General features: G+C 40.8%; 1 protein-coding gene across 1 annotated transcript in view; it reads right to left on the minus strand.

Annotated features, from left to right (window-relative positions):
• Nucleotides 1–4,379: 4,379 nt before the first annotated feature.
• DNAJB14 (DnaJ heat shock protein family (Hsp40) member B14) overlaps nucleotides 4,380–19,730 on the minus strand; it is a 66,168-nt gene continuing 50,817 nt past the window's right edge. The window contains exons 7-8 of the mRNA XM_077277780.1: nucleotides 11,583–11,749; nucleotides 4,380–8,292 (exon numbers count right to left, since the gene is read on the minus strand). Coding sequence (XP_077133895.1) covers nucleotides 8,168–8,292; nucleotides 11,583–11,749 — 292 coding nt within the window. The 3' untranslated portion in view covers nucleotides 4,380–8,167. The remainder of the gene's footprint in view (nucleotides 8,293–11,582; nucleotides 11,750–19,730) is intronic.

A 19,730-nucleotide genomic window follows, 5' to 3' on the forward strand; every position in this document is an offset into this window, starting at 1 on the left:
AATACGCACTTTAATTATTGATATGCTATTTATATGTCATGAGCACCTGCTATAGTAAGGGCAGTATACATTGCTTTATCCATATGCCCTGAGTATTTGCTCTATTTTTTGACATGTCACATTGCAATATGCACTTTAGATAGTATTGGCATGCTATACTGAAGTATTTGTCTTGAGCACCTACCTATTGCTATTATTATTGTGCTATTGATGTTATAAGAGCGCCTTTGTTTGATCTTTTATGGACAATTTTGATATTTTCCATCCACCTACACTGAGACCATTTATGTCCTACTTATTTATTTGACGTACTTTTTTGTGGGGCATAATTTGCTCTAGTTATAGATGTTTGCTATGCGATTCTTGGGCACATCTATATAATTGGTGAGATCTTGTCTCACGTTTTTTTCAATATTTGTGCATTTTTTCGTTTTTTTTCATTTTTTTGTTCTTTAAAAAATAATTTTTTTGGGGTGTTTGGGAGTTTTGGGCACATTTCTTTATTCTATCCCGATTTAGGGATTTTGTAGGGATTCTAGGGCCAGTCGCCGCGGAGTGGGGGCGCCTACCGCTTTACATTAGGGCGCCTACCCCCACTGCTAGGTAGTGTTTTCCCTCTAGGGATTTTCTAGTATTTTTTCAGGGTTCCTTATTTAGGGAATTCTAGGGTTTTTTGAGGGTTAGCCTACGCTGAGTGGGGGCACCTACCGCAGCAAATTAGGGTGCCTACCCCCACTGCCAGGTAGGGCTAAGTGTAGTTATTTCCTAGGATCCAACAGGTACACAACTTGTTGCTAATTTAATTACTTATTTCTTGTTCTTGTTATGAGAGTTTTAAATGTTGTTGAATAAAAGTTAGATTTTAGGGGTCCTTGTTTTTTTAGGTCTCTACATATATCTAGGATCCCAGGTTATCCTGTTTGTGGTTTGGTTTTTATGTACAGTATATACCCTTTTCCATTTAATGTGTGCAGAGTGTACCCAACACTATTCTAACCACTGAATAAGTCACTTATGTGACGCTAGCTGTCATCTCTCGGTCTATATTATGGATACTAGACTTTTGGCATACACTGTCCATAGGGATATAAGGCCATTTTGACTTATCCATGGCCTAGACTTTTTTATGTCAGATTGCATTTTTGTCAAATAAATAAGGCAGCACACTGCAGCGCTAAAACATGCAAACAAGAAACATGAAAATTGAACTGCATTACTGCACTAGAAATATGAAAAAATGTTTGCATATTTTAGCGCTACAGTGTGCTGCCTTATTTGACTGTATATGAGTTAGTTACTCTACGTCCAGCACCTGTTCACACTTAGTCTATGTTTGGATGTGACGGTCAGTTTTTTGAAACCCAGATTGCATTTTTGTGACATCCTGTGCCATCACCTTCTCCCTGTAAGACTGGGTTCACACTTCGTTATGGGCGTCCGTTAGACAGACTACGTTACACCGCGGCATAACGTGGTGTAACGTAGTCTGTTAACGCCGCCATTAATTCCTATGTCGGACGCATCGCTAGCGCACGCCCACAATGGGCGTGCGCTAGCGATGTGCCGTCATTGAGTGACGGACCCTGGGACGCGGGCTGCAGCGTTTCTGGGTCCGTCACTGCTAGCGCAGATAGAGTATCTGCTAGCATATCGGCACTTGTGTTAACAGCAGCCCGTTAACGCATATGTTGAACGGGCTGCTGTTAACGCAATGTGAACCTGGCCTAATACTTTCCATTCTTTGTTATTGCATTATTAGGTCTTTGTATATACAGGGTGGGCCAATTATATGGATACACCTAAATAAAATGGGAATGGTTGGTGATATCAACTTCCTGTTTGTGGCACATTACTATATGGGAGGTGGAAAACTTTTCAAGATGGGTGGTGACCATGGCGGTCATTTTAAAGTTGGCCATTTTGGATCCAACTTTATTTTTTCCAATGGGAAGAGGGTCAAGTGACAAAGCAAACTTATTGAGAATTTCACAAGAATTACAATGGTGTGCTTGGTTTTAACGTACCTTTATTCTTTCATGAGTTATTTACAAGTTTCTCTTTGTTTACAGCCATTGACATGTTGCAGAGGCTAACACGTGTGGAACGGATAGAAATTGTACTGATGTCTGGTGAACGCAGTACCTGGGTCATTGCGGCAGATTTCAATGCAAAACACTGTACCCAAGAAAACTGTCACCATTCCCATGTTATTTACGTGTATCCATATAAATGGCCCACCCAAAAAAGTTTGGCTCATCACTGAATTTAACCCCTTTCTGACCTCGGACGGGATAGTATGTCCGAGGTCAGAAGCCCCTCTTTGATGCGGGCTCCGGCGGTGAGCCCGCATCAAAGCTGGGACATGTCAGCTGTTTTGAACAGCTGACATGTGCCCATAATAGGTGCGGGCAGAATTGCGATCTGCCCACGCCTATTAACTAGTTAAATGCCGCTGTCAAACGCAGACAGCGGCATTTAACCTGCTCTTCCGGCCAGGCGGCCGGAAATGAGCGCATCGCCGACCCCCGTCACATGATCGGAGGTCAGCGATGCTTCTCCTTTGTAACCATAGAGGTCCTTGAGACCTCTATGGTTACAGATCCCCGGCAGCTGTGAGCGCCACCCTGTGGTCGGCGCTCACAGCACACCTGATTTTCTGCTGCATATGTAGCAGAGGCAATCAAGTTGTGCCAGCTTCTAGCCTCCTATGGAGGCTATAGAAGCATGGCAAAAGTAAAAAAAAAAAATGTGAAAAAATAAAAAAAAATATAAAAGTTTAAATCACCCCCCTTTCGCCCCATTCAAAATAAATCAGTAAAAAAAAAAATCAAATCTACACATATTTGGTATCGCCGCGTTCAGAATCGCCCGATCTATCAATAAAAAAAAGCATTAACCTGATCGCTAAACAGCGTAGCGATAAAAAAATCCGAAACGCCAGAATTACGTTTTTTTGGTCGCCGCGACATTGCATTAAAATGCAATAACGGGCGATCAAAAGAACGTATCTGCACCGAAATGTTATCATTAAAAACGCCAGCTCGGCACGCAAAAAATAAGCCCTCACCTGACCCCAGATCAAAAAAAAAAAAAATTTGCACAATTTTTTTTTTTTTTTAAGCAAAGTTTGGAATTTTTTTTCACCACTTAGATAAAAGAGAATCTAGTCATGTTAGGTGTCTATGAACTCGTAATGACTATCATAGAATCATAGTGGCAGGTCAGTTTTAGCATTTAGTGAACCTATCAAAAAAGCCAAACAAAAAACAAGTGTGGGATTGCACTTTTTTTGCAATTTCACCGCACTTGGTATTTTTTTCCCGTTTTCAAGTACACGACATGGTAAAACCAATGATGTCGTTCAAAAGTACAACTCGTCCCGCAAAAAATAAGCCCTCACATGGCCATATGGACGGAGAAATAAAAAAGTTATGGCTCTGGGAAGGAGGGGAGCGAAAAACGAACACGGAAAAATGGAAAATCCCAAGGTCATGAAGGGGTTAATGTTCTGAGTAAACTGAGGGTCCTGTTCCAATTTTTGTTTTGCCCATTCTGCAAATTCAGCGTGCTGATCTGGCATCAGTTGAACATCCCTTCGGTGGATATTAGCTACTCACAAAGGGCACCCTTACAAAATCCAGCTGCTGCAGCATCTCAATGAGGATGACCCAGATCGGCACGCTGAATTTGCAGAATGGGCAGCAAAATAAAAATTGGAACAGGTCATGGCCAAAAATGACACTCGTGCGGTGTTGTGACATGTGACTCCGGAGCCCAATCAGCGCTAGCGCCCATGTCTCCACCTTCAGACGTTTGGAGCATGAAGAGGAAGTCAAAAGATCAGCTGCAGCCCGGACTTCCTCTTCATGTTCAAAACATCCGACATAAACTATGTCTCATTAATAAGTACTATCCCTTCATCTCTTATTTGCTTGCTGTTTTCCCACCTATAGTGTATCAGGGAATTATCAGGGCTAGTTGTTTGGGACAGCCGCCGAGGAGTGGGGGCGCCAAAAAATCGTTTTATAGGGCGCCAACCCCCGCTGATAGGAAGGGACAGCAGGCAAGTTTAGGGTTTGTGTAGGTTACGCTAGACCATATATATTTATATATTGTGTGTTGTTTTGCACTGGGAGGGTATTTTTAATACTTTTTTTCATTAAAGACAATTTTTAAAGGGATTACATGATATACACTTTGATTTTTCTTCCCTGGCATATTTTTATACTAGTTCTATGGACGTGAGATAAAGTAAAGTCAAACAGAGGAAGGTTGGGAGACCACCATATTATGAATCTCACAACCAATCATAAATGAAGTTGTAATATTCCGTCATTGCAGAGTAACCTCGGCTAGACCTAAAGCAGACGAGACAAAAGTTTGGAATTAACACATAGGTTTTATTCAAAGACCGTGTACAAACATATAACACAAGTTGTTCCTGCCAGTCTTTGTCATGGATCATGAGAGCTCTACCATGGCCGCCATAGTAAATGCCTTTATTACTGGCTTATACAATTCAGAGTTGACAATGCCCCATATGGTTAAGGTTTCTGCTCAGGTGGCAGTTTTCCTACTTGAAAAGTACCAAAAGAATGAGTCAGATCCGCAAATTGAACAGAATCCACTTCAAAAAGTTGTCTGGTCTGGTTTTGCTGGAAAAAAATGTTCCTAAAATTTGCCAACCCTACACAACAGAAGTGACACCTTACTAAACCACCCATCAAAGGGGCTGTCTGGTACTTTTGTAATCTTGGTTTACCCTTAAATAGGTCATCAATATCAGATCAGTGGGGGTGCAACACCCGGGACCCTAACAAATCAACAGTTTTCAAAGCTGGTGACTGGCAGATATCCACCACCTATTTTGATGAATGGCAGACTTTCAGTACCCTCCTGTGGCCACCATGCAGTTGATGGAGCTGTACTGTTCCGCTCCACAACTGATCATATCCGGCAGCCACCGGCGCCATGAAGAGCTGATCGGTGTGGGTGCTGGGTGTCACACCCCACTGATTTGGTATTAATGACCTATCCTAAGGATAAGCCATGAATATAAAAGTAGCACATATGCTCTTTAATGTAAGGTGCCACTTCTATTGCACAGGGTTAGTAAATTTTAGGTAAATGTTTGTCCAGCAAATATGATGCTACATGTAAAGGATATTGTGCAAATGAGAGCATCTGTCACATGTAGGATAAATAGTGGGCATCATTTAACTAGATGTACAATAATTACATGTGTTGACGAATGCTGCAAAATATACTCCGAATGCGGTTTCTTATTAAGACAGTAAAATGCATTCAAATTCATCAACAGCGAAAATAATGAACAGCGTAACTGGTGTACTTCCGAAATGATCCAATAATGTTGAAAAAAGCTGAAGAGAATTGTGGAGATAAACATCAGCTCGGTCACATTAGCTACATACACATGGAAAGGGGGACAAGGCACAGTTAAGGTAATCAGGAATATTGATGAAGATTTATCAAAACTAGCACAAAAAAAAAAAAAACATAGAAACCAGATTTCAGCTCATTTTCTAATGGCCCATAGCAACCAGTCAGATGCCAGCTCTCATCTGGTTCCTATGGGCCGCAAGAACATTCCAGCTCCTTTTCTAGTGGTCATTAGCAGCCAGTCAGATTACTGCCCTAGTGACCCATAACCATTCAGATTTCAGTTCTCACTTTCTAGTGGTAGTTTGGACAATAAAAAATGCAAAGCTTCGCTTTTCCTTTGCTTCACTGTTGGTAAATCTCCCTAATTATTTCAAGGTATAGGTGACCGTGGGGAAATTATTGCCGTTTCGTTAATACACCTCCATAAAGGTCAAGAAGGCAACTTCAATCATGTAATTCTGGGCAAATGTAGGGTGGCTAGAAAGGCATGATGGGACTTCTGCACACTTTTTTTTTTATATCCATATGTAATTCGATAGTAGTAATGATCGAACGTGCTTGGATGATGTCTTATCCGAGTACTCTTGGGTGTTATCTGAGAATCTGGGCGTGCTCGTACACTACCATTCAAAAGTTTAGGGTCACTTAGAAATGTCCTTATTTTTGAAAGAAAAGCACAGTTTTTTTCCAATGAAGCGAACAATAAATGATTCAAAAATACACTCTATACATTGTTAATGTGGTAAATGACTATTCTAGCTGCAAACGTCTGGTTTCTAATGCAATATCTTCATAGGTGTATAGAGGCCCATTTCCAACAACCATCACTCCAGTGTTCTTATGGTACTTTGTGTTTGCGAACTGTGTAAGAAGGCTAATGGATGGGTAGAATACCCTTGTGCAAGTATGTTAGCACAGCTGAAAACAGTTTGGCTGATTAGAGAACCTATAAACCTGACTTTCCTTTGAGCTAGTTGAGAATCTGGAGCATTACATTTGTTGGTTCCATTAAACTCTCAAAATTGCCAGAAAAAAAACTTTCATGTGAAACTCGACAGTCTATTCTTGTTCTTAGAAATGAAAGCTATTCCATGCGAGAAATTGCCAAGAAACTGAAGATTTCCTACAGCCATGGTTCCACCCTATGTCTGGCTGCAGTGATAAAGTAATTTACAGTACATTCACGTTATCTCTGCGGGGATGTAAAAAGATAAATGGGGACCAGCGGCAGGGAGGATTTGCAGTGGCAGGGGACAGACTAGGTAAGCAAGGTAATTAGGTAAAATTATTCCTAAAAGTATTATTCCCAACACACTTATCACAACTAAAGTAGGAATAAATTATTCCATTCTCGGATCATAGTGTCCGCTCACAGCGGAGGCAAGAAAGCAAAGCTTGATTCTCATGTTAGACATCACTAGCACCAACAGACCCTACTGATTTATGGTCCATCATTTTACGGAAGGCATAAGTATGTAAGGCCCCTTTCAAACATCAGTTTTGTGCCATCAGTCGCAATACGTCGAATTTTGAAAAGAACGGATCCGGCGACTGATGCCGCTGGATCTGTTTTTTCTCATAGACTTGTATTAGTGACAGATGGCGATGGATGGCTTACATTTCATCTGTTTTTCACCAAATCCATCAAAAATTGTTTCTCCAGCGCCCGGAGACAACGGACAAAGTAACGATTTTTGTGTCCGTCAAAAAAACGGAAAAACGGATAGCGACGGATCCGTCGTTTGCTAGAATGGAAGTCTATGGTGCCGGATGCGTCAAATGACGCTCCAATATTTTTAGTATCCAATTAGCCGGATCAGCTAGTCGGATCCGGCGAAAAAGAGATCCGTAGCATCAGTTTTTCACAATCTGCGACAGATCCGTTTTTTTTCAAAATTCGACGGATTGCGACTGATGGCAAAAAACAGATATGTGAAAGGGGCCCGAGTCATGTATGATGGAATTTCCAATGAAGGCTACAATGCAAATAAAAAGCCTTAGAGAATGTATCAAATGGTAGAGGTCCCATTCCAAACTGGACCCGCGCTGTTTGACAAGCTTATTCTCCCCTCTTCTGTTATCCAAAATCTTCAGCTGCAGCATTAAATAACTTTTATTAAAGAGACAGGAATGTATATTTGGCTGGTTTTCTGCCACTGGTGTTCTTTCAAAAAGTATATTATCCACTCCAGTGTTTAGACAGAGAAAATACACTCTAGATCTAGAAATGAAGACCCTCACCCCAATTGCAAAATTCAGACATACGCACGATGATATTAGTATCAGGAGGGGAAAAAAGCAATCACATAGTAGAAGGGTCCCTTGAAATATTCCACATATTTGATATCAGCTAGGAGGTTAAAATGGTCCTGGAGGATAAATAACTAATGACATTTGAAATAAAAATACTTTTCAGTGTGAGATTCTACAGTTACTGAAAAAATTAGGAAAAAGCGAACCGTTATTTTACATATAAATTCATCAACTCTTATGTACAAGACAAGTCAATGCCATATTTACAAGATGCCCCTGAACACAAGAAAAGTCATGTTCATGGCGCTATAGAATTTTTACACTTTTTAATTAACAATTAAATGAACTAAAAAATAAAAAATGGACTCTGTGACCTTCAAGTTGCGTCAGGAAGATAAAAGATGTGCCATATTGAGGGATGGGTGGGGACTCGCTTCCTCTTCATGATACAATGTATAGCTCTTATATTACACGGAAGAACGTTTGTATATTAGGCGGATGCCATGGTCCATCATCCACCTCGATAGATTGAGGTTAGTCGCTGCAGTTCTTCACAATTATCCATGGATATTGACTCTGCTTTCAGTTTTAGTCTATTATCCCGGTAGACCTTTGCTGCATGTATTAAATCTGCTTCTAAAGCAAGAACACAAAAATCATAAAAGGAATGTTAGGGCATGTTAGGTTAGGCTATGGGTTGAACTAGATGGACTTAAAGTCTTCCTTCAACCTTATTAACTATGTTATTATGTTACTATGAATAACCAGGTAAGGAAAATCATTTTAACATCTCAAATGTAAGACACAAATATTACAAAGAATCTGTCACCAGATTTCTGCTACCTCATCTGAAAGCAGAATGATGTAGGCACAGAGACCCTGATTCCAGCAATGGATTACTTACTGGGCTGCTTGCTGCAGTTTTGATAAAATCACTTACCTGCTGCAGATTTACGAGCTCTCTGAATGCTCAGCTCTGTATAACCCCACCACTGTACAACACCACTCATTTACAGTTTTCTGTCAGTGGAGGGGTTAACAGAGCTCATGAATATGGAGTACTACATGGCAGCAGGGTTACGAGTCCTCTAGTTATAATCTCCTGCTGATAAAAGTGATTTTATAAAAAATTACAGTAAGCAGCCCAATGAGTGACATATAGCTGGAATTAGGGTCTCGGTCTCTACATTATGCTGCGTTCAGATTATGTGGTAAAAATCTGGTGACAGATTTCCTTTAAGGGGATTGTCTAGACATGTACTAGTGATGACCTACTGTATCCGCTGGATAGGTAATCAATATCAGATAGATGCAAATTGTTTTGTAGGACCTGGTCCAGCAGTCATGTCAGTAATCTTTAACCGCTGGAGAGGAGCCTTCCTACCTGCCAGCCTTTGCGGCTCTTCTTTTGATTAGCCAGACATGTGCATCATGCTGCAAAGATGACATCGCACCAGCCCGGCTAATCAAGAGGAGCTGGGGATGCCGTAAGATTAGAGGTTGCTCTCAACGCTCCCGTCTGTCAGCCAAAGGTTACAGACGTGGACAGATTTACAGAATGGGTCCTATGAGCCACTTCACACTCTCCATTTGGGATTCCCACATCCAACACCCCCATTTATCTCCTATTCGCTTGGTCATCAGCCAAATGGGAACATTGCAAGGGTCTGTACAGCACACTTGGTTCAATGTGGAGCGGCCACTGCTGGAGGCTATAGATCAGCCCCGTTTGTAGTGAATAGGTGCTGCTGTCCAGTTTGTGGCAGCAGCCACTTCGCATCAAACAGAGCTGTGCCGTACAGCCCGGTACAAGAGCTAACAGTAACAGGTCATCAATGGGGGGTGCTAGATAACGGACCCTCATCAATCTGATATTAATAGTCTATTCAAAAGGATAGATCACCAATGTTAGAAGCCCAGATAGCTCCTTTATGTATTCTCATTTAAGGCACATTCACAGATTAATGCATGTGGTGTTATTTTATGTACTGTTTATTACGGTTTTATTTTGTTTGTTTGTTATTCTGTGAGGACCTGGGTTAGCAGGGAACATGCGAACTCTATGTTATCTGTGTATAGGTCACGATTAGTGATCTGTACACAGAAGATGTGCAGAGAAGGTGTACACAGCCGCAGAACCTAGATCAGTGAAAGCCAGACCCTGCTGATGGTACATGGCCCATGCCATGAGCCGGTTATTTTACACAGTGGTCGGGATGTGGTCCTGGCCTTTACAGTGTGGTGGTAATAATGGTAGTCCCGATGGAGCTATTAGAATTTATCAGCATTTTCACCAAGAGAAGGGTGGTTTCAATAGTGAAAACTAATATAAACAGTAAATGAACAATAGGTACATCAGGAGGAGACTTGTATTGTTCATGATTATTCTACTTGTTTTTATTATGTACTCCCCTTTTCACATGTAAATCGCCATGGAATAAATGGCGCTATAATAATAAATAATAATAATATCTTCATTATTTGATGATTTATCATTTCAGGCACTAAATGTCATAACAGCAGATACAAGGACAACCTAACAACCTCATTTAGTCTTACCGATGTTTACAGGTAGGTCCTGTTCACACTGGATTTCTGCAGTGCGATCAGTGGTTACACCTAACTGCCTGTAAAAACAGGCCTCAGACGGACCCCTGATAGAACCGCAGACAAGGATACAGAGTTCAAATGAACTAAGCTTATGGTTTTCTCTGAATCAGTCAGTTTGGCCAGACAGGCACAGAAACGCAGCAGAATCTGTTCTCACTGCAGTCTGTGGCTCTGTCAGGAGGTCCATCCGATTCCTGTTTTTATTGAGATTCAGACAGAACCCCTGACGTCACTGCAGAAATGCAGTATGAACAGGTCCTAACTAAACAAATCGGTAAGATAAGCCTTAGATGTGCAGATTCCCAAATGTGGGCAGAGCAACACTACATGTTGTCAGATCCATCTCATGTAAAATCATTTTTTCAAGCTGGTGTTATAAAGTATTCTAATTTACTGAGATAATGACTTTGGGGTTTTCATTGGCTGTAAGCCATAATCATCAACATTAACAGAAATAAACACTTGAAATAGATCACTGTTTGTAGCGACTCTATATATGAGATTCACTTTTTGAAATGAAGAACTGAAATAAATTTTTTGAGGATATTCTAATTTTGTGAGATGCACCTGTATATCTAAACTTTCAGGTAACTTTTCGTCGTGTGTATACATAAGGAATTCTGCTATTTCTGTTCATTATATCCTGCATTTTCACCAGCTTTCCCCTCTGCAGACTACTGATAATAGATGGAGACAACATAGTATACGGAGAGGGATTTCTGCATTTCTTAATGTAGCAGATGTTCAGAATCAGCATGGAGTGTTATACAGTACTACTGAGCAGAGCAGCTGTGAATCCAGCTCTGGGATAAGCTAGGACACCTGCTAGCAGCTGCACCACAATCCGTTTTACTGTTTGAATCTCCAATGTCACTTTCTCTGTTCCTTTCTCCTGTTACCTCTCTTTTCCATAGAATTTTAATAGAAACTATAACTTCAGCCAATTGGTATGCTGTCTGGTCTTGAGCAAGAAAAATTCTGCAGTTTTTCAGACTGAATGATGAGCTCAGAAGGCAGTGGGAGAGGAAGAAGTGGCTCATAAGTGTAGAAAGAAGATGATTTCTTGTAATTGCTTACACTATTAATATATGCAAAGTTTGTTCAAATGACAGTGACTATTTGAATCCAGGACACTGTTCCCAGCACAGGGAGATATATTTGTGTGTTAGTACAGATAGTGGCTGGTCTATTCCCAAAGCTCTGTAACACAGCATCCTAGAGAGGCGGCTGTGGTGCATATGTGTTGGGTGGGTCACCTAGAAATATGTCCCCTTACATGTTTTACACAGCAAGCTAGAACGCTGACAGGCACTTACTCTGCTGTCTTTCCCGCCAGCAGTTATTCCGGACATTGGCCACATAATCCTCTTCGATGTTCTTCTCCAACTTCTTTAGTAACATCCCGCTGTATTCAGACTGAAAGTCCTTGCTGACATAATAAGCTACATGAAGATTTTCGGTCACACGCTTCATGGTTTGACCGCTGTAAAGAGAGAGGCACAAACTTAACACCGTCACTTCAGTGTTTATCTCTTCAAGACCAAAACTCTTGTTGTATTTTAAAAAGTACAGAAAATTCAAAAACATATGCCGCCCAGTAAAAATTAGTAAGCACCCGAAAATAATAGAATTTCCACACAAAACAGACAGCCAGAGAGGCCTTCCATAGGCTACTGCGATTTCTGTACTGCAAAAATCCAAATGAATGCAGGTTAGGACAATATATATATTCTGTATTTTTTTATTGTATTTTTTTTCTTTGGACAGAGAAATGGATCCCATAGAGAGAAGTAAAGATCCATAGATAAAAATGCCATACTGTCATCTGACATTGTATATATGTATGGAAAGTAAAGCTCCCAAAAGAAAATAGTAGGCTTGTGTGTATATTACATGGAACCTGATACCAGAAACCTCTGCAGGCAATTACAGGGTGACAACAATACTGTTGGGCGCTAAACTATATATGTGCTGTATAGCACAACCTGCTATGGGACTGCAGCCGTAAACATGGTAGAAGGGGATTTTTTCAGAGCAAGCCTTATTAGCAGAGCTTACATTTGGATTAGTTAGCCACTAATATCAAACCTGATACGCAAACCACAGTAAAAAGCGATCAAACACCACCCAAAATTTGCAAAAAATGAAAAAGCTTTATTAAATGTTACCAGGATAAGGAGCATAGGGAGACAAAGTTCATGCCATGTTGCACATATAAGAAACGCAGGGGTGCACAACCGTAAGGGTGACAGTATATACGCAAGTTAAATGGGATGACCACTCGCCAATTGAAAGTTCGAGAACATACATTGGGGATCCAGGCGGCAGCCGACCATGATGATGTAACCACGCTTAGGACACTACCGCGGCATTTTAAGCAATTCCATGGATGTGAGTTCCCTACTTATGATAAGGGGGATTGACATAATTGACCCTGGCATCCGCGGTGGTAACCTGGGACAGAAATTGGCGCGCGAGATGGATCTGGGCATTGGATACCGTCCATCCAAATGGGCTAAATGAAACAATAAGCTTTGTTCCATTTCTATAGGAATATTTGATTCTCCTTTGCCATTGGTTGTTTGCACGTTTGTTTTTTATGGTTTTAATTGTATTGATTCTTTTTATCTAGTTACCACCCACCTCTCATTTTTGCTCTTTGAGCTCTGCACCATGGTAATGGGGGAGATGGATATATGAAGCCATACGGATTGAGGGATGACCCTATATTCCAGCACTATGTCCCGATGATTATTGATGCCTTTTTATATGTATTTATATGGGAGTAAGACAATTGAATGTGATCTAGGCATTTGTTATTTTGGATAGGACATTTTATTTGGGTAAACGAGATACGTGAATTGGATTTATTTTTAGGTGCCATTCCCCTTATTATATATGGTGATTCCATGTCTTCCGTTTGATTACTGCTGATGATATCTTGCTCTTAATGACAATCGCCGTGTTTCATGTCTTGGACATCTACATTAATTGAGGGTATAGACATACATGATATACTATGTATTTTCTGTATTGTTATTGATAATTGTGTGAAGTTGAATTATGGTCATCCGTAAATGTGGACGTATATTAGATCACTTACATGTGACATGCACACCGGCTATGGGTAAAACCATTTACTTCATGTTGAGTGATGTAGCCTATTGTAGAATTATTTTCCGCCGGTACGCATGCGCGCTGTGGATCTCGGCTTGCTGGGCGGCTTTCGGCATCTGAATTGCCATGGTGATTTCCTTCGCCTGGCGCTTGACGCCGGCGCCGCCTCGCGTCCTGGGTTGCCGCGGTGACGCATGCGTCATATGAGGTGGACCCGGCGAGATGTTATTACACGGCTGGCAGTATCAAATGACGGCGTCATGTGTCTATGACGTTGGTAGGAAGTATATGTACCAAGATTTACGGATGACTTCTGGTATAACCTTATTGGTGTAAAAAACCACATGATTACATTGCGACAAATGATTGGTGGCTTGTCTCTTCTTATACCCGCACCTTCCCCATTCCCATCACCCCTTGAAAAAGGCTATCACGCCGAAACGCGCGTCGGGGCGGGTGCACTCTTTTTGTGGTTGATTCCCTAACCTACTCAGGTAATTATTCACTTAAAAGTACAAATTTGATACGGTGTGACTATATTAGAAATTTATACCTGTGATTGTGTGTAATAGGGTTGGATTTGCAATAAAAGCTTATACGGTTGTATTCACATCGCCAGTACTGTATAGGCTGTGATACCCATTTAACTTATGTATATACTGTCACCCACGGTTGTGCACCCCTGCGTTTCTTATATGTGCAACATGGCATGAACTTTGTCTCCCTATGCTCCTTATCATGGCAACATTTAATAAAGTTTTTTCATTTTTTGCAAATTTTGGGTGTTGTTTGATCGCTTTTTACTGTGGTTTGTGTATCAGGTTTGATATTAGTGGCTAACTAATCCAAATGTAAGCTCTGCTAATAAGGCTTGCTCTGAAAAAAATCCCTTTCTACCATGTTTATGGCTGCAGTCCCATAGCAGGTTGTGCTATACAGCACATATATAGTTTAGCGCCCAACAGTATTGTCTCCCTATGCTCCTTATCCTGGTAATATTTAATAAAGTTTTTTCATTTTTTTGCAAATTTTGGGTGTTTGATCGCTTTTTACTGCGGTTTGTGTATCAATGAGTTGCGATTACCCCAATATGGTTTTTGATATAACCCATAATATAATATGAAAATTCTTCCCTATGGTTGAAAATAGTTGATATGGGTATGTGTTCTATGAAGTTGTTATGGAAACGAATATCAAACCTGTAGCTGGTGAACATTGGAATCTTATTACCATCGTTTCATATCCTTTTACCCTCCCATTTTTTCTTTTAACATCACCTTCTTGGCTGCCGTTTTCCCGCTTTTTTGGAGGCTTTTGCCCTGTCTTTTTCAATTGTTTAAGGGTACTGTCACACTATACGATTTACCAACGATCACGACCTGCGATACGACCTGGCCGTGATCGTTGGTAAGTCGTTGTGTGGTCGCTGGAGAGCTGTCACACAGTCAGCTCTCCGGCGACCAACGATGCCGAGGTCCCCGGGTAACCAGGGTAAACATCGGGTTACTAAGCGCAGGGCCGCGCTTAGTAACCCGATGTTTACCGTGGTTACCAGCGTAAAAGTAAAAAAAAACAAACAGTACATACTCACATTCCGGTGTCCGTCAGGGTCCGTCGCAGTCTGCTTCCCGCTCTGACTGAGTGCCGCCGTAAAGTGAAAGCAGATCACAGCAGTGACGTCACCGCTGTGCTCTGCTTACTTTCCGGCCGGCGCTCAGTCAGAGCAGGAAGCAGACTGCGAGGGACCCTGATGGAAACCGGAATGTGAGTATGTACTGTTTGTTTTTTTTTACTTTTACGATGGTAACCAGGGTAAGCATCGGGTTACTAAGCGCGGCCCTGCGCTTAGTAACCCGATGTTTACCCTGGTTACAAGCGAACGCATCGCTGGATCGGTGTCACACACACCGATCCAGCGATGACAGCGGGAGATCCAGCGACGAATGAAAGTTCCAAACGATCTGCTACGACGTACGATTCTCAGCAGGGTCCCTGATCGCTGCTGCGTGTCAGACACAGCGATATCGTATGGATATCGCTGGAACGTCACGGATCGTACCGTCGTAGCGACAAAAGTGCCACTCTGTGACAGTACCCTTAGTCTCTGGAATTGTTTTTATAATTGAGCCAAAAAAAAAAAATTATTTTATTTTGAATCGCTTCTGGTCAACTGGGGCTGCCCTCCCATATGACTTAATTGATTTACGGATTTTGACGTGCCGCATATTATTTACTTTTTGGACTTATGAGATTCATAAGATGATGACTGCGATATATTAAGAAGATAAAAACTTCTTCTTTAAATGAGTCAGCTTCTTGAGCACGTATCTGAAATATCAGATCATCATTTTTAACAAATTATTTCATAAAAAAAAAAGGCACACAGAATAGGCAGAAATTATAAAAATTGAAATATTTTAATCCCCGTAATAGACTGTTACTACACAAGCCGCTGTAGGGGAAACCTAAATTGAACTCCTTACAAATCTGCAAGAAAACACTCCTGCGTGAAATGAAAGTAACTGCAAAAAAATATAAATTTATTCCTGACTCACTTGTCATACAACTCCATAATATATTAAAATGATTCCAAACTGAAGCCTCACTTTCAAAAGGCATGACAAGAAAATGTCAATGTTTCTAGGCCTCAGGATTTTAAGAAAGGAATTGTACAGAAAAATGAGATTCTGATTTGGCTTTTATCCTAAGTCATATTGCAAGACTAGTTAAAGGGCAATGTGAATTTTAGAATTGCAGCTTCCAACAGGTGGCGCTATAGAGTTCAAGTCCTCTTCCTGTCTGAAAGACGATCTAGAAGAGGTCTATGCATTGCCTAAACCTCCCTGTCCACTATTATGTATTTGATATGTCCAATTGTTTTTGGTTCATGCACAAACCTTATGATCATAATGGATTTAGAATAATCTGTTAACTGATACTAGCAGTTACTTCCGATTATCCGACACACCGCCATATATGTATATCATTGCTACATGGGGAAATACGCTGCCCCAAAAAACAAAGGTGACACTAAAATAGTACGTCCAAGATACCACTAAATGAAATATTCCACTTACAAGTCTTTATTCATTACATAGTGGAATGTGTGGAGAACAATAAAACAAAAATGATCACTGTAAATCAAAATTAATATCCCATGGAGGTCTGGAGTTGGAATGATACTCAAAATCAAAGTGGAAAATCAAATTACAGGCTGGTCCAACTTCAGTGGAAATGCATCAAACAAGGAAATGATGAGCAGTAGTGTAAAATGCTCTCACCCCTAGAGATACAGTAGCATGAGGCAGTGTCTACAACCCACAGACGTTGCTGAGGTAGTGCAGCTCATCCAGGACGATTAGCAACCAATAATTCAAATAGTCAGCATAGCGTAATCATATATTTATTAACAAATTGCCAAAGGCAAATAAACCCTATCTAAAGACCATAAAAACTGTCCTAGAATGTCTGTATACTATTTAATATATAGGATCCCAATTATATCTTATATCCTGACAACAAATTCTTATTAGATTGAGGTTGCATCACTGAGACCATATTTGAATCCTGGCAGCTAATATCGCATTTTAGGGTTAGGATATATTGGCGCAGCAGCTAACCATATACTCCTATTTGTGAATTCCCCATGAACATACTAGCTAGCTACTAAAACAAGCTCTTAAGCCTCCCCAACATGCTTCACCAGTTAAACTGGCTTCATCAGGGGATGAGGCTATAATGGATTAGCACATGTGTTACCAAACCTTTTAAAGCTCTGGGTCTGATGTCATCAATTAGAGACAAGGGAGAGGTCAGCCAGTCAAAATGCTTGGGATTACGGAACCACTGAAGGCGTACTTTACAGGGTAGGTTAAAGGTCAGATGGCACTTCCTTGGAAACCTTATCATACAAATAGTCATAGATCTAAGTAAAAAATAGCTTTATCAAACTTATATCACGATGGAACCTATCATGCGCCCATACATGTAATACATGTGAAAGAACTCACCATTAAATCTACCATCTCCACGGGGGAATAATAATTCTACTGCACCGCCGGTCATCATTCCCGGGTATCTAATTTACATGCGCACCCCTAACTCCGGTCAGCTGATCTTCAAAGAGGCATGATATTGTTATACATCTCTCACGCTCCAATAACTTCCGGGTGTACTCGGTGACAAGTACGTGCCTGCTCTAAGCATTATCAGCTTAATAGGAGATAACTGCGCATGTCACATTTTCCGGATTAGCAATGGCGCAGATAGGATTCAAAAGCTATATAACCTGCCTTCTCAAACAGAGCGATCTATATTGTTCATTGACCACTATCTGTCAATGATCCAAATCCATGATCATACACCTACAGTACAGACCAAAAGTTTGGACACACCTTCTCATTTTAAGATGTTTCTGTATTTTCATGACTATGAAAATTGTACATTCACACTGAAGGCATCAAAACTATGAATTAACACACGTGGAATTATATACTTAACTAAAAAGTTTGAAACAACTGAAAATATGTCTTATATTCTAGGTTCTTCAAAGTAGCTACCTTTTGCTTTGATGACTGCTTTGCACACTCTTGGAATTCTCTTGACGAACTTCAAGAGGTAGTCACCGGAAATGGTTTTCACTTCACAGGTGTGCCCTGTCAGGTTTAATAAGTGGGATTTCTTGCCTTATAAATGGGGTTGTGACCATCAGTTGGGTTGTGCAGAAGTCTGCTGGATACCAGATATCAGTAGGCTGATAGTCCTACTGAATAGACTGTTAGAATATGTATTATGGCAAGAAAAAAGCAGCTAAGTAAAGAAAAACGAGTGGAAATCATTAATTTAAGAAATGAAGGTTAGTCAGTCTGAAAAATTGGGAAAACTTTGAAAGTGTCCCCAAATGCAGTGGCAAAAGCCATCAAGCGCTACAAAGAAACTTGCTCACATAAGGACCGCCCCAGTAAAGGAAGACCAAGAGTCACCTCTGCTTCTGAGGATAAGTTTATCCGAGTCACCAGCCTCAGAAATCGCAGGTTAACAGCAGCTCAGATTAGAGACCAGGTCAACGCCCCACAGAGTTCTAGCAGCAGACACATCTCTACAACAACTGTTAAGAGGAGACTTTGTGCAGCAGGCCTTCATGGTAAAATAGCTGCTAGGAAACCACTGCTAAGGACTGGCAACAAGCAGAAGAGACTTGTTTGGGCTAAAGAACACAAGGAATGGACATTAGACCAGTGGAAATCTGTGCATTGGTCTGATGAGTCCAAATTTGAGATCTTTGGTTCCAACCACCGTGTCTTTGTGCGACGCAGAAAAGGTGAACGGATGGACTCTACATGCCTGGTTCCCACCGTGAAGCATGGAGGAGGAGGTGTGATGGTGTGGTGGTGCTTTGCTGGTGACACTGTTGGGGATTTATTCAAAATTGAAGGCATACTGAACCAGCATGGCTACCACAGCATCTTGCAGCGGCATGCTATTCCATCCCGTTTGCGTTTAGTTAGACCATCATTTATTTTTCAACAGGACAATGACCCCAAACACATCTCCAGGCTGTGTAAGGACAATTTGACCAAGGAGAGTGATGGGGTGCTACGCCAGATGACCTGACCTCCACAGTCACCAGACCTGAACCCAATCGAGATGGTTTGGGGTGAGCTGGACCGCAGAGTGAAGGCAAAAGGGCCAACAAGTGCTAAGCATCTCTGGGAACTCCTTCAAGATTGTTGGAAGACCTTTTCCGGTGACTACCTCTTGAAGCTCATCAAGAGAATGCCAAGAGTGTGCAAAGTAGTCATCAAAGCAAAAGGTGGCTACTTTGAAGAATCTAGAATATAAGACATCATTTCAGTTGTTTCACACTTTTTTGTTAAGCATATAATTCCACATGTGTTAATTCATAGTTTTGATGCCTTCAGTGTAAATGTACAATTTTCATAGTCATGAAAATACAGAAAAATCTTTAAATGAGAAGGTGTGTCCAAACTTTTGGTCTGTACTGTATATCATCTGACAAAACCCACTTTGATCATTATTTCCTCATACAACCCTCAAATCAAGGAGGTATACCGTTTTACCCTATTCCATAAAGCATATTTTGTTGCCTCCATATTAACAAGTCTTGATCACAATATACAGATGTAACCCCAAGAAGATAAATTAATGCAACCTATCAAACCCTTATGATGAATAATGTGGATTAATATGCCAATAATCAGGTTACATTTATTTTTTGTTTTATGCCAATAACATATACAATGTACGTTCATTTGATATTTATCTTTAGTATATATATATGACCTTCATATTATCTGCTTTGGCACAAGTATAAATCTTTATAACCA

The sequence above is a fragment of the Ranitomeya variabilis genome, chromosome 1, assembly GCF_051348905.1.
Source record: "Ranitomeya variabilis isolate aRanVar5 chromosome 1, aRanVar5.hap1, whole genome shotgun sequence".
Taxonomy (NCBI): Eukaryota; Metazoa; Chordata; class Amphibia; order Anura; family Dendrobatidae; genus Ranitomeya; species Ranitomeya variabilis.